The 15117-nt window shown below is 46.7% G+C and overlaps 1 protein-coding gene across 5 annotated transcripts; it reads left to right on the top strand.

Moving 5' to 3' along the window:
• CCNE2 (cyclin E2) lies at window positions 1–14787 on the top strand. Of its 5 annotated transcripts, none has more exons than XM_074577454.1 (12): window positions 1–19; window positions 2393–2431; window positions 2522–2630; window positions 2812–2871; window positions 4815–4966; window positions 7058–7193; window positions 9728–9874; window positions 11115–11210; window positions 11467–11601; window positions 12435–12546; window positions 13290–13444; window positions 13855–14349. In XM_074577454.1, exons 2-12 carry the CDS (start codon window positions 2418–2420, stop codon window positions 13954–13956), a joined length of 1218 nt encoding a protein of 405 aa, XP_074433555.1. In that variant the 5' UTR covers window positions 1–19; window positions 2393–2417; the 3' UTR covers window positions 13957–14349. The 5 variants fall into 5 exon arrangements, with proteins under 5 accessions (XP_074433555.1, XP_074433554.1, XP_074433556.1 ...); XM_074577453.1 differs by lacking the exon at window positions 1–19 and adding an exon at window positions 294–348; XM_074577455.1 differs by lacking the exon at window positions 1–19 and adding an exon at window positions 658–738 and having other exon boundaries at window positions 2815–2871; window positions 13855–14787.
• The last annotated feature ends 330 nt before the right edge of the window (window positions 14788–15117 follow it).

Genomic DNA, 15117 nt, shown 5'->3' with positions numbered 1-15117 from the left:
AGCCGCAGGGGGTGCCGGGGTGAGGCGTCCCCACTGACCAGCGCTGCCGGCCCAGCCGGGCGGGTGCCCTGCGGCGGGCGGGAGGAGCCGGCCCGCCCTCAGGCCGCGGCGGGAGCGGGGCGGGGCGGGGCCAGGCGGGGCGCGCGCGGCGGAGCCGTGTTTACATTCCGCCGCCCGCTGCACGTTGCCGCGGAACGGCGCGCTCCCATTGGACAGGGCGGGAGGCGGCCCCGCCCCGGGGGGGCGTGGCGAGCGGCTCCCCGCCGGGCGCGCGGCGTGCGGGGCCGCCGGTGGAGCTGCCCCGGCGGCGACCGGGCCCGGAGCTGGAGGGAGCCTCGGCTGATCGCGGTGATGGTGCCGGGGGTGCCGCGGCAGCGGGGCCCGGGCAGGGGAGAGGGACTGGGGCAGCGGGGCGGGTATCCCCGTGGGGTGACAGCCCTCCTCCCGGTACTGCCCGCCGCTCTCCCGGGCTGCCTGCGGCCCAGAGGCGGGCGGGAGGGATGCGGGGGTGTCCCGGCGGCGGGCGGGGGAGTCGCGGGGCCCGGGGCAGCCCGACGGCGAAGGGGCGGCGCTGGTGCGAGTGGGGCGCGGGCGGTGGCGGTGGCGGAGGGCGGGCGGGCGGGGTAGCTGTCTGCCGCCCTCGCACATGCGCAGGGCGGGCCCGAGCCGCGCTATATAGCGGGTTGGCGCCGGCGCCAGCTGAGCAGCGCGGCCCGGGCGGCGGCGGCGGCAGCAGAGGTGAGCGGAGGGTGGCGGTCCAGCTGGTGGGGATGGGGGGCAGCGGTGATGGTGATGATGGTAGTGGTGGCAGCGGTTGTGATGGTGGTTGTGGCGGTGGTTGTGCTGGTGGCGGTGGTTATGGTGGCAGCGGTACCGGCAGACCGGGTGCCTGTGTGAGGGGGTGCGAGGGGCGCGGGCGGGAGCGGTGAGGCGGGCTGCCTGCCCGCCCGGCACGGTTTTGGAGGGAGAGCGGCAGAGGAGAGCCGGGAGGGGGTTGGTGGGTGTCCGCGGGCGGCCCCATCCGCCCCGCCGGTGCCCTCCCGCCCGGGGCAGGGAGCGCTGCGGGGGGTGATGGCCCGAGCGGGGATGTTGGGCGGGAGCCCGCCATCGCTTTTCCCCCCTGCCCCATCCACCCTATCCCGGGTCCGCTCGGCGGCGGAGAGCCCCGCGGGGGCGGCGGGGGGCGGGCTGCCGGGTTTTGGAGGGAGACCGGGCGCGGTGGGGGCGGGGAAGCCGGCCGAGCCGCTTGGCGGGCTGACCCCGATTGCCGGCCCGCGCCCGCCCGCCCTCACCCCGGCCTGGGCCCCGACTCCCCCTGACCCCAGCCATCAGGGCAGGGGCTCGGCACCTGGTGGGGACTTTCCCCCCCACCACCACCTCTTTTCGAACGCCCCGATCCCTGCGGTACCCCGGCCCTAGCCCGCCTTGGGGGGACCCTCCATCCTTGAGGGTTGGTGTCCCCCTTGTGTGGGGTCCCCGGCCCCCCCCCCCCTCCCCCGAGGGACAGTGTCCCGACTGGGGGGTGTCCCCGTGTGTGGGGCTGCCCCCACGTCCCCTCCTCCTTCCCCCTCAGGTTTTGGAGGGAGCCTCGCTGGCAGCAAGGCGGGAGCGCGGGGGAGGGGGGCCGCCGTCCTGCCCTGCTCCCCGGCCCCTCACGCGTCCCCTCAGCACCCCCGGCCGGGGCGGGGACGGGGGGGGAAGGGGCAGGGGGCGGCTCGGGCCCTTTTGGAGGGAGACCGGGCGCGGGCAGCGGCAGTGCCCCCCTTTCCCCTCTCCCCGCCTGACCCCCGGGGCTGGACCCGGCGCCCCCCCCGGCACGGCACGGCTCGGCACGGCGCGGTACGGCGCAGGCCGCTGCCGCCTCCCCGCTCGCTGCAAATTGGCGCGGAACCGGCGCGGCGGGAGCGCGGGCGGCGGCGGGCGGGCACGGCCCGGCTCGGCACGGCCCATCCCAGCAGGTGTGGGGGGCCAAATCCCCCCGGGGGGAGCCGCTGTGCCTGCGGGGGTGCAGTATGAAGGCTGTAGAGGGACCGTGGCGGGGGTCACAGCTCCCGGGACACCCCCCCCCCAACATCCTGTCGCGTGGGAAATGGCCCTTTACAGGCTCCCTCCCGCCCGGGGCTAGCCGAACGCAGCTAGCCTGAGCCAAACCAGCTGGGGGCATATGTGGGCATCCCTGGGTAACCCCCTTCAGCAGTGTGTCTCCCATCAGGACGTGGAGCTGCCTGTGGTTATATACCTCAGGCATTCCTCGCACCAGTAAAATGCTTGTGCCCTTCTATTTCAGTTGGGTACACCATGCTGCTCTTTATGATGTGTCTCCAAAGCACGGAACTCAGTCCTAACTTATTGAGGATACATTAACTGAGTTTATGTTATTCCTTTGGTCCAGGTAGAGATCTTACAACCCAAAGAAGATGTCAAGACGCAGGTAAGCCATTAGCGTTGTAATACACCAAGCTGATCTGTACTCATCTGCCAACTGCTGTCCTAATATCTGATGTTTTTCTGCTCTTTGCAGTAGCCGGTTGCAAGCCAAGCAGCAACAGCCACTCTCATGTCAAGAAGAGTCTCCACAAGAACTGCAGGGACCAGAACATCTCCAGACCCGAAAAAGGAGAACTGCAGAGGTGACCAGTTTGGGCAGCTTGAAAAGTTTAATAATATTGGAAGTTCTCCCATGCGTTTGGATGGGAGAATCTTTACACTGCTGATTTAGAAACTTGGGCAGGAGTAGCGACAGTTTGCTTTAGCTTTAGAGGTGGGTGTGCTGGTCATTGTCAGTGTACTGATGTGTATCTCTCTTCTCAGCAGGAGATTAAGAAAAGAGAAGATGGGAAAATTGCTAAAAAGCATCAATATGAGATTAAGGTAATTCAATCCTGATTACCGGCTCAAACTAGGTGGGGGAGTCCATCTGGTTTGTGTTGGTGGGTGTGAAGTCATGCATTCCACACTACAAAGTATTGAATAGGGGAAGTTTCTACCTTCAGATATTAAAAACTAAGGGAGCTCTGAACTTTAGCATCTCTTCATACGTTTTTGCTTTTTTATGCATGACTTTGGTGCAGATAAAGGGTCCTTCAATGTGCAAATAACTGCAGAGTAAGGGTAGGTGTAAAAATGAGAATAAATCCAGATATTTCAGAACAATTCCACATGCAGAGCAGGTAAGGCCTAGAGGCAAGTCTAAACAAGATCGTTGCACTTGTTTTAACTTAAGGTGTGGTTTCACAGCCATTTAGCGAAGAAGACTCGTAACTATGCAGGCCCTCTCTAATTTAACAGTTCTTTTGATTATTTAAATCAATTTAGGAATCTGTCTTAGCTAACGTAGGCTACTCCTAACCAAGTGAGGGGCTTTACAGTTGTTTATTTTAAAGTGGGTTAATAAAATAATGTAACTTTCTCTTGCTTGTTTGTAAAGCGGACAAGACAAACAGCTATGGTGAAGCAAAACGCTTCTGGTGGTGAAGTAGTCTTTGCAAACTTTGTGTAGGGAAAAATGCGGTGTAAGTACATCAGCTGTACTTGGGGTGAAACTTACCTCTGCCAAAAGGGGGAAATCCTGCTCCCCTTTCTTTCCTTCCTCGATAGCTGGCTGCATACTCCATCCCCTGCCTTGCTCCATTTTTGGTTCTCTTTAAATGAAGCAGTGTGCAGGTTCAGCTTGCTAATTTGGCACTACAAAATGAGTTGATGTTCTGCCAGGTTAGTGAGTTGAATCAACCCAGCAGAGAGTCTAACAAGCATCAAAGCTGGCAAAAGAAGGAAGGGGTGGGACTGGGGCAGTGAGGATCACAGGAGAGAAGAAGGAGCAGGATCTCCCTTTTCTCATAACTCTCTACTGTTAAGATCAATTCTGCTGGAATACGTAACTTCACTCTTAGTACTCAGTCTGGCTATGCATAGGTTTAGATATGCTAAGGAAGTCATATGTAGTTTAGCTTGCAAAACAGCTATATAGGAAAAGTTTCTGTATTCAGGGGTAGCTGTTGCCATTCTTTGGGAATGGGATCCCCCCTAACTCCACAGAGCATGATTAAAGTTCTGCGTCACTGTTTTGAAGGCTGTCAGCCATTACAGCATTGCATATACTCCATGCATTTGTTACATGCTTACTTGTATTGGCTATGTACGACCAAGTAATTATTAGTGAAACAAGTTACAGAGTTAACTGAAGTAATCTAGAATTCCTTCTTTGAAGCTTTCTGTCCAAATAACTTTGGGCTCCTCTCCTTTTGAGTCATTGCATCCCTTATTTGGCATTGGCAGACTGAGAGATAGTTCACAGCTGCTGCTCCCTCAGTGGGTATCTAGCTCTGGAGCTGAGATGGGTGGCTCCTCTCTGGAGCGCTTAATTGGAAGATAACAAGTTGCTGAGTTTCCACTGAGACAGTAGAACCTCCACCCTCTCCTTTCTTTTCCTTCTGAGTACATAAGTAGATAGGCCCAGCAACCTAATGTCCTGTGTTTTAGTAGCAATGAGTACCTTTGCCTTATGTAGTGTAACTGAGCAGCTTAATCAATGGATAGGTTACTCGTGGGTTTATAAACTAAAGATAGTTGTCTTCCTCAAAACTGAGTTTCCCAAATTTATCAAATTTGTTTATACGTGTTCTGTCTTGACTGTGTAAGGCTTTGTTGTCATTTAATCTCCCTGTCTTTCTTGGTTTCAGTACTTGAATTGATGCTGATGTCCAAAAAGACTAACATAAATTACATATATTGTTGTTGTTACTGTAATCTACTTCTTGCTTTTGTTGCTTTCACAGTAAAATCAGCATTTAAAAGATCCCTTGTTTATGTTGCAGAGTTGTTGGCCGCCCACGATAACAGGAGGCATCTCGCCTTGCCTAATTATTGAAACGCCTCACAAAGAATCAGTAACGACTGACTTCTCAAGATTCAAAAAATACAGGTTCAGAAACCTCTTCATAAATCCATCGCCCTTGCCAGAACTCAAGTAAGTTTACCAGATGCAGCAGTTGTCAATGTTTTATCAAATATGCTGAACTACTGTAGTAAAATCTGTTGTTGTATTGTGTTTGTATAATTGTGGGCAGTACTCAACCCATACCTCTACTTGTCTCCTCATCCCACAAACAGTTTCAACGTCCTGGCCCAAAAAAAGACAAATTCTGTTTGTTTTTTTACCCCCATCTTATAAATGCACCAGACAGATAACTTTCGCCCTTCAGAGCTGTCCTTTTATAACTTAACACTGGAGAAACTCTAAGTGGTTAAGAGGCACATAATGGTAAAACTAAACTTCTTTCAGTGCTATTGGAACTGAGTGACCAAAAAATACTATGCAAAGTTTTCTTCAAGAATTTAAAAAATGTACAAATATGCAAATAAATTTGTGGCAATATTGCTGTGCAGGTAGCTTGTTCATGCAATGCAGTATGCTTGGTGCAGTCACAGTACTAGAAAGTTTTCACTTCTGTGAAGGGATAGACTAGCTGACTAAATTGGATTTTTCAATTTCTGAATTTCTTAGCCATTCAGGTGTGTCGGTTAAGTATCCTGGTTGCTGTTTGTATCAGCCTGGTGTTTAATGAAAGAGTTATTAAATTTACTGCAGTGCATTAGGGAAAAAATTCTGCTGAGGTGAATGAGAGGAGAAGCAGAACACGAAGCATTACTTTAAGAGAACCTTTGTAGATATACCATGTTTTTATTTGTTCTGGCCAAAACTTGGTCAGAACTGGGAGATGCTGCATGGTGATGTTTTGCCTCAGAGCAAAGCAGTAGGTCTCTTGCAGTCTCTTTCACTGAGTTTCAAATGCAGCTGCTCCTCCCTCTCAGTATTACTCCCAAGTCTGATAAGCTGCGCTTTAAAGGAGAGTATGCCCTTCTCTATACCTAGCAAATCATGCTTTCGTAGTGTAGTTTTTTTTAAAAAAAACTAATTACAAAGGGATGGTGAATGAGGGAATCTCATGTACTCCTTCAGCAAGTTGTTGGAAAATGATGGATCCCAAAGATATGTTCAGATACAGAATTCCATGCAAGAAGTTTAGTCTTTGATCTTCACCTCTCGTCAATAGGTATCTGGTAAAGCTAAGCTCCATCCTTTCCAATTAGCTGAATAAGAGGATCGTTCGCTCTCTCCTGCCTTTTTCATGCTTTTCTAACTGCTGCAGGAAGATTATAATAGGAGATTTTTTCAATGCCTGCCCACTTAAACGGGGAGACTTGTGCATTATACAAGCAAGTATCTCTCTGACTTTTAACTTATGATGGCAGCAGAATGGAATTGATCTGGGTTAGAATTTGTAGGCGATACCAGTGATCAGGTCTGTTTAATCTCTCTCTGCTTCTGCTCTGAGAAAGGTAAATATGGACTCCAAAAACTTCAGTACGAAATCTCAGCACTGCATTGACTAATGTGCTGTCACCCTTAGGATGAGAAGTACATCCAAGAAAGAAAACCATATCAATTCATAATAACAATAAATACGAATTGAAAACAAGCCGTATTAATGATATAGGTATCTTCTTCTTCCCAAGTAGACTTGAATGCTAATGAATTATAAGTTAGCAATAAACAAGAACTCAGTTTTTCTCACAATAGCCTGTTTCTGAGCCTTAAGGTAGGCTAGAAAAGGAAGGGATGGATGAGTGACTCTTAAACACCATCTGTAAATGTTTTTTCTTGAACTAAACTGGACAGCTTTGTGTATGTTTTGTGTTTCTTGGGGAGAGGGGTGTGTTTTTCTTTTTTATGGGGAGGGTTTGTTTTTTGTCTTGCTTTCTGGACAGCCACCTAACTAGGCAAAATAGGAAACTTTGTATGTGTGACTCTGGGACGCACACATTCAGTTTTATTGTCTGTTCGATGAAGCTGGACTTGTTGATGATCTTGGCAAGCTGCTGTTAGGGTGACGCGAGATGTTCAAAGTGCGGTTTTCTAATTACCATAGGGAGCTTTTACTATGCAGCACTTTTCTTGTTGTTCCTGAATGTCTGTAAACAATAAATAATGTTTTTATACTCCTTTTGTGAAGGTGTATATATACTTAACAATGCTTTGTGTAACTTTATTCCGCAGCTGGGGAAATTCCAAAGATGTCTGGCTCAACATCCTGAAGAAGGAGAACAGATACGCTCATTGCAAGCATTTCACGTCGCTACATTCTAGTTTGCAACCTCACATGAGATCAATACTGTTAGACTGGCTCTTAGAGGTTTGTTCTTTTAGTTACTTTGCCATGTGTTATGCCTGTGAAGTAGGCAGATAAAAGCACAGCTTTTACGTAAAAGACCTAATAGCAAAATGTACTGTATGGTAAATGCTTAAACTAGTTTGCAACAAAAGGGTTACAAGTTACTGCTTTTGATCCTTTTGGTGAGCTACGTTCAGCCTTCCCTGGCAGGAGATGCTGAATCTTCCACGCAGGGCAGAAAGCAACGGTACTGAACTTTTGCTCTTACCACGTGTATTTCCTGGGAAGGGGAAAAGTCTGGTTTTGAGGCGCTTATACTGAAATTGCTATAGACAGATTAGTTATGAAGCTCAAACTTTACATCTTAAACTGTATCTAAGCCATGAAACAACTGCATCTGTATTGAGGAATTAGGTACCACCCTGGCCCTGTCTACATCAAGAGCTCTTAGGTGGCAGCCCCTGACACGAATTTCTGACTTACTAGTGCATTTTTAATTCTGTCCTATGAAGTGAGCGGAAGAAAGTAGTGCATTGGTAGCTGATGTCTGAAGGCTCTTGATATAGACAGGTTCTTGTTGGAAAGCGATTGCGAACAAATCATTCATATTCCAGTCTAATTGCTGTAATTCAGGGTATTCCAGTTGTCAAACAAAATGGATGCTCTCAATCTTGGCAGCCTGTGGGAAGGAGCCTTAGTGTTGTAAATAGAGAGTTATGTTCTGGGGGTGTTTCCAAGAACTCTATATTAAGCGTATTCAGTCGCCACTGCCAAAAGCAATGCTTGACGCATGTAATCCTGTCCCATCAGCAGAAGGGATCTTGCAGGTTTACCAGTTCCATATCGAGTACTCCAAGGAAGCAGATGTTACCGCGGCACTCTTGGTGGAACAGTGCTAATAGCAGGGAATTTCAAGGGAAAGGAGAATGAGGGTTGTTTTCTTAAAAAAAAAAAACAAAAACAAAAACAAAAAAAAAAACACTAACAAAAAACCCCCCAAAACTCCCCCAAAACAAACAAAAACCCAAAAAAACCCCCCAAAACCAAAAAACCAAACCTAAACCTACAGTCTGAATATAAAAATTATTCCAATTGTGCACTTCTATACTTTAATGTGTAACTTACATACCACCATTAAATTATGTTTTGTTACCTTCTTTTGAAAAATCTTAGGAAATCATCTAATTTCCAAACAAAAATGTCAGCAAGGGCCTTGTTGTTATTGTCCAGCTCAGTGGTTCTAAACCCCACAGTGGGTTAAAATCCCAGAAACTTTGATAGCCCTCAAGTAGCTCCTAACATTATCTTCTATAATATCATAACTGAGATACTATTTAACATGAGCAAGCATTATTGCTTATGTCTGAGCAACACTCTTTTACAGAAATTGTGCCGTTTATTCATGGGTGGGCCTGGTCTGTATGTTTTTAGTTCTGAATCTTGTTTGGAGCAGTGTTGTTAATATCGGAGTAGCATGTCAAGTGGCAAATATTAGATCAGGTCTAAAAGAATGAGCTGGGATGTTACTGCCAACCGGTTGCATTTTTTGATGGTGAGGAAGAGTTTTAATTCACAAATGGGTTTTCAACCTTATCTTAGGAAATAGTAGTAGGGAGATTTCATTCTGGCTGTATCTAAGTGAAATAATGAAGCAGGGCAGGAAGCCTGGACTTGGGATCTATTTATTGGATATTCTTTCCTGTTGACTGCACCTAGATGATAAGTAATTTATAAATATCAAACTAGTGTCTAGTTGTGGAAGGGATATACAGAGTTGCAGTCTCTGTTCTCTGGGCAGTCTCCTTTCCTTTTTTTTTTGTGTGGTGTTTTGTGTTTTTTTGTTTTGTTTTTTTTTGTTGAACTGGCATTTGAACCACTTTGATAGAATGCAAGTATTAAAAGTTTTCCTTACCAGGGAGACCCGCAACTGTATGGAGCAGATGGCCGTTCTTGCAGTTTTGTTTCTGCTTAGCGAGGTGGTCGGCGTACCTGACGGGCTGCAGGCACCGCTCATGCCTCGCCAGAGCCCCCTCGGGCAGCACCTTCCAGGGTCCTTTGCTGTAGAGTCAAAGACTTCAAGGTTTTTATTAGTGGTTCTGCCCTGGGACAGGCCTATCAGGAATACAGGGAGGATCTGCTCTGCAACATCAACTTGAGGTCTGAGCCCAGGGTATTCTTAATCAAGGAAATTAGTGGGGGGGGTTTTGCTGTTTTGCTTGTTGTTCTTTGGTGGTTTTTTTCCCCCCCCCTCAATAAGGCTTTCTTCTTTCAGTGGGAAATTGGTTCTGCAGGAAAACTGGATGGAATTTAGATTGGAAAAGGTATACTTTGGATGTATGTTAGTGCATCATAGACAATCTCTGTTTAGGTGGGAGCATGCGAAATGCTTTTTTTTCCCCAGTCCCACACTAACCACAGATAGGTATGTGATAGTTTGTGTGTGCAAAAGATAAAATTGTGCATATGGTGTTTTACTATTAAAGCTTGAATCCTTTAATGCATTTACATAGAGTTTTTTAACATAAAACTGAATTGTTTTTCTTTCCCTGTTGTAGGTATGTGAGGTGTATGCACTCCACAGGGAAACCTTCTACCTAGCTCAAGACTTTTTTGATAGATTCATGTTGACACAAAAGAACATTAACAAGAGCATGCTCCAGCTCATAGGAATTACCTCATTATTCATTGCCTCCAAACTTGAGGTAAGAAGCTCTGCTACAGGGAGGAGGATATTAAGTTTGGAATAACTAAAGAGACAGTGATAATGTATTTATTTCTTCTGTCTGAGTCTCTTGAACTTGGTGGTGTACGTACAACGCTGAAGGTCAGAAGGGGAAAACTTTTTCTCTTCCTTCAGTTGTGCATGTGTCAATCTCGTGGAGTGTAGTCTTTGTCCTCCCTTTCCTCAGCAGCAGGGAAAAGAGACCACATAAACTTAAAAGGTATGCAAATGTGCATAGGAGTAGTTCTGTTTTGTTTTGTCTTTTTCCAAATATACAGCAGTCGGCAAACAATCTCAGGAACAGGCGTGGGGCTTGAACAAAACCAAGCCTAAGTCTCAAACTGCCTGTGCATCAGGCTGATATCCCCGTAAACCCATTTAGCGGAGTTGTTTTTTTTTTTTTTTTAAGTGCAACAATGGTGATGCATTACACTGTGCACAACATCTGTGAGCTAACGGCATATTTTTGTATAGCCGTGGTAGGCTAGGCTGGGAGGAAAATTTGGGATATTAAGTTTTTATACTCGGAAACCCCCTGGTTTAGCTGTTGTTCCTAAGGCTGAGGTAGTGCGCTACAAGCAGTTTTCTGTCCTAGAGAAGTGCGTGGGGCATCAGCCAGTAGGGAAGTGGTTCTGCTGGTGATTCTCTTTTGCTAACACACCTAGCTATAGGTGGCCCCAACTGGCATAACTGGGTTGGAGAATTTCTTTGTTAACCATCTCTGCACCATGAATTTTGCCAGCTACCGCGGCTGGGGGATTTTGTCTCCTCTGACTTTTTTTTTTTTTTTTTTTAATCAATGAGACTACATGAGCACTAACTGGCACCGTGCACAACCTGAATGAGCAAGACTTTTCTAATACCATGGTGTGCTGTGCAAGAATTAAGGTGTTTTTACATCAAAGGCGGTGGCTGAGTAGAAAGCAGTATAAATGAAAGGCTGTTCTGGTTGCTTGGTCAGCATTTATTTGCCCAGAAACTAAAGAAGTTGCACTAAATCTATTGTGTTTTACAACAGATAACATATAACCTACTTGTTTTTAGTATCTCCTCATCCTCCAGTAAGGTTCAAGTTACTTCGTGTAATGAGAAAAACACTTTTCTAGCATAAAAAGATGTTAATATTCCAATATGGATTGAAAAGTATTTGCCAGTATCTTCTTAAGCTTTCTTAGAATTGTAAGGCACCCTAATCTTCACTTTTTCCCCTCCCTTTAAAGGAAATCTACGCTCCTAAAATACAGGAATTTGCTTATGTCACTGATGGTGCTTGCAGTGAAGATGATATTGTAAGAATGGAACTTATTATGTTAAAGGTAATTATTTTGCTGTGTTTGTAAGTGCCGGTTGAAAGACCGTCCAGCTGAGCCTTGTATTTTAATATAATTTATCTGCTTTAGAAAAGGAACATGTTTAGTATGTCCATCTTTCTGAAAAAACAAGGAAAGCTTCCGTGTCTTTTGAGGATCTGCACAATAAGTTGAGCAAAGGGGAGGTGTGGGAAAAGAAGTCAGAGCACAAAACTGTCCTTGCATGGTTTAAGGTGCTTCACTGTTTGTTTAATGTTCGCAGGCTTTAAAATGGGAACTCTGTCCGGTGACAATTGTCTCTTGGCTGAACCTCTATCTTCAGGTGGATGCTCTGAAGGATGTTCCGAAAGTGCTGCTACCTCAGTATTCTCAGGAAAAATTCATTCAGATAGCACAGGTAGGTAGTAAGCTGTATCCGAAAACGCTTCTTGGAGTGATTCAAGCACAACCGAACGTTACACCCCCAAAAGCCATTAAAAAACGCTTTTCCTTGTTTCCTCTCACCTGTTACTTTGTTAAGGAATGTGCAAGTTTCACTGCTGGAGACCTTCATACCCAGTTTGGAGGAGAAGTGCCCGTGTGCGGCTTGTCTCCCTGCTCTCACCTATTTTAAGACTTTTTCTGTACACTGGAACAATACAAATCCATCTTTCTTTTTTTTTAATCACTGCAATGTTCTGCAAATAGCAGGCAGCAGCAACAGCTCTGAGAGGAGGGGAGATAATTTAAGACTGTTGACTGTTTTTACCTGTGTTATTGGTAACAGTGTTTCTGTGCATTTGCCTAGAAGGCAGTCTGACAAGTGTTTTGACTACCTCGAAACTACTGTGGTTCAGCTTTTTTATGGGCATGTGTTGTGTCCAGCCTCAGAGAGGCTTACTGAAGAGTAGACACGTTGAAGTCACTGAGCTGCTAGGTAATATATTTCAAGCTAAGAAAATCCCTTCCTGGAGCTCTGCTAAGAGTTTAAAGGTGTACTTAAATTTTGTGCAAGTGAAGTGTCTTGCATGTTACTGGTAAAAGCGCACGTTGGTTGGTATCATCACTCTGTGAGACCCGATTTAACTGCAGTGGGTGCCAAAGATAAAAAAAAAAGCTGTGTGCAATTGGTGCTGAAAAGCAGAGATGTGTTAGCATAGACTATAAGAGGACTGGTGTATGCATAGCAGTTTCTGAGACAGAATTATACTAAAGTATCACCTTGTTAAATTTTGTACCTTACTTCCTCAGCTCTTAGACCTGTGTATTCTGGATGTGAATTCTTTGGACTTCCAGTACAGAACACTAGCTGCTGCAGCGCTCTGCCACTATACCTCAATTGAAGTCGTTAAGAAAGCTTCAGGTAAGGAGCCTTTGTAAAGCTTGGCCTCCTTAGGCAGGGGGTTCTGAAAGCTGTTACGTGCCTGAGGCTGCTCAGAGCAAATTGGTTTATCAGGCTGCCAAAGAGCAAAACTACGCAGACACCAATACTTCTGTTCTCGGAAGAGAAGGAAATGCTTTCAAAAACAGAGTTTTAGCTAAGGAAATGAAGCAGACTTACCCTCCTTGCTTTTGGGCTAATACTGCTGCTCTCTGACTTCCAGTTGCTTTGGGGATTGTTAGATACCCAGTATTTGGCTACTTTTTCTCCTAAAATGTGGTCATCCTCAGCTGTCAGCAGCATTCTATTCACCTTTGTGCTAACTCCTACAAGCCAATCGCTTAATAAGTGGAGGGGGGGAAATAAATTGCTTAACGAAGCTCAGCACTTGTGTGTTGCCTGAGGTACCATACAGGACTGTGACAATAATGGATGTTTTTATAATCTTGCACTCAAGCTGCAGAAGTGGCTTCAGCCTTCCCTGGTAAGCACCAGAAACCCTCCTGGTCCCAGAGGTGCTTTGCTCGGGAGGCCAGTGCTCACCATCTTCCCACCACACCACTTTTAAGTAGCACGCACAAGGAAATGCTGGGAGTTTCTGTGAGGATGTTTCTGAATCTTTATCTGCACTATTATTCACTGTTATTTTTAAATTTATGACCATCCTGGAACGCTGTGTGACTCCTCCATGATTTCTAAATATCTCGCTGTGTTCTACCCTCTAGGCTTAGACTGGGACAGCATTTCAGAGTGTGCGGAATGGATGGTTCCCTTTGTGAGCGTGGCAAAAAAAGTCCCTGCGAAGCTGAAGAACTTCAAGAAGGTTGCAGCAGAAGATCGACATAATATCCAAACACACACCAATTACTTGGACATGCTGGTAGGTGGTTTGTGGCAGCTGGGAGTCCATCACACCCCCCTCCTCCTCCTGAGGCAGGGAAGGGTGGCCAAACACCTTCCTGCTCACACCTGGCCTGGCTCACCTCAGCCAGCGTGGTCAGCGGTGCCTAACCTTCTGTTTCTGGCTCCTGCTTGATGATGCCATAAACTAATGGTGTTTTATCATAACACTCGCAGACTGTAAGCAAAGACTCGGAACAGAAGTACTGGTGAAGCATTTAAAAGATAATTATCTGTGTAATACTGCCTTGGTTTTTTATTCAATATATTCACTCTGAAGTACTTGAGTTGTACTAGCAGTGGGAGGAGTGCTGCTGAATAGTATGAGCGAAACAAAAAAGTAGAATTTCTCACAGATATTAACTGTCCTCTCCCTCCCCCCATTCACAGGAAGAAGTTAACAGTGGAGTAGCATCTACTGCCCCTGGTCAGTTATCACCTGTGTCAACAGGAGGAATAATAACCCCTCCCAAAAGCACAGAGAAGAAATGAAATATGGACAACAGTTTCAGAAACAGGACTTGGTGCTTCAGAATAAGACCACACTAAAGGTGACTCATGCTCTTTACTGCTCTTCAAGACTCAGGCAGTAAAAGATGCATCAAACAGAGCAGCAGATGGAAGCTGAGAGCAGTGCCCTCCTACAGACTTGATATGAGACTTAGACCAAGCATCCCTCTGTGCTGTCACAGGAGCCTGGACCACTTAGGTCCATTCTCAGACAAGACTTAGTTCAACTCTGACCATTCCTAACTTATGAATTTCAAGAACTCTTTAAATGTGGATGAGTGGCCAAGTTTGTCCACTCAACTTTACATGTCAAATGTGCTTTAACTTGGGCTAGCCATACAGGAGAACTTAACCACAGCTTGTACATATTACCTCTTCTTGACTTGTGTTTGTTTTTCTTTTCTTGGTAAGGTCAGAGCTTAATGCCTGTCCCTTAGTGACCTGTGAGCTCAGGTGCAGTATTACAGAGGTCAGTGGGAAAGCAGTTTACTTTTCTGAAACCACTCTGCCCTTACATTACAGTGTAGCCAGCCCTGGATCAAATTCTAGCTCCACATGAGGCTGATGAATTTAAGGTGGCCCTGAGTGGCTACCATAAACTTCAGTTCTAGTATAGCACTGACCTCAGGTAAGAGTACACGCAAAGAATGTGCTGCTCAACTAACCTTAACTGGAAGTAGTACAGGCCTTGAAGGAAGGAGTTCTATTTTATAAGATCCAGCCATGAACTGTCAATGAGAGCAACCGTAAATAGAACTGGAGAGGGTATGGCAAAAAATGAGCCGCTGGTACTCTACAACCACTGATGGTGTAGGAACAGTATTTTAAACTTAACTGTGGAGCTGTGTTTTATCAGTGTTTATAAACAGCATTAACTACTGTGTATTCCTTGCAATATTCACTACCTCTGCCTAGGAGGTGCTTCTCTCCTGTGATGAAGGGACAGTACTGGGGAGGAGGGGTACCCATCCTCCTCCTCCCTCTTTCAAGGTGCTCGTGCCTGTGCCCTACATCCAGGGACAAGGTGCTCATGCTGCACTAGAGCATCAGGTGCCACCCCCAACCACATTAAACTCATGCTCTTGGCAAACTTGAATTCATGTCTTCTTCAAACAAGCCATTGTGGAACTAGCTGAAGTTGCT

This window comes from Larus michahellis, chromosome 2, assembly GCF_964199755.1.
Source record: "Larus michahellis chromosome 2, bLarMic1.1, whole genome shotgun sequence".
In the NCBI taxonomy this organism is placed as follows: Eukaryota; Metazoa; Chordata; class Aves; order Charadriiformes; family Laridae; genus Larus; species Larus michahellis.
The sequence above is the reverse complement of the archived record's forward strand: the minus strand, read 5'-3'. Positions and strand labels throughout refer to the sequence as shown.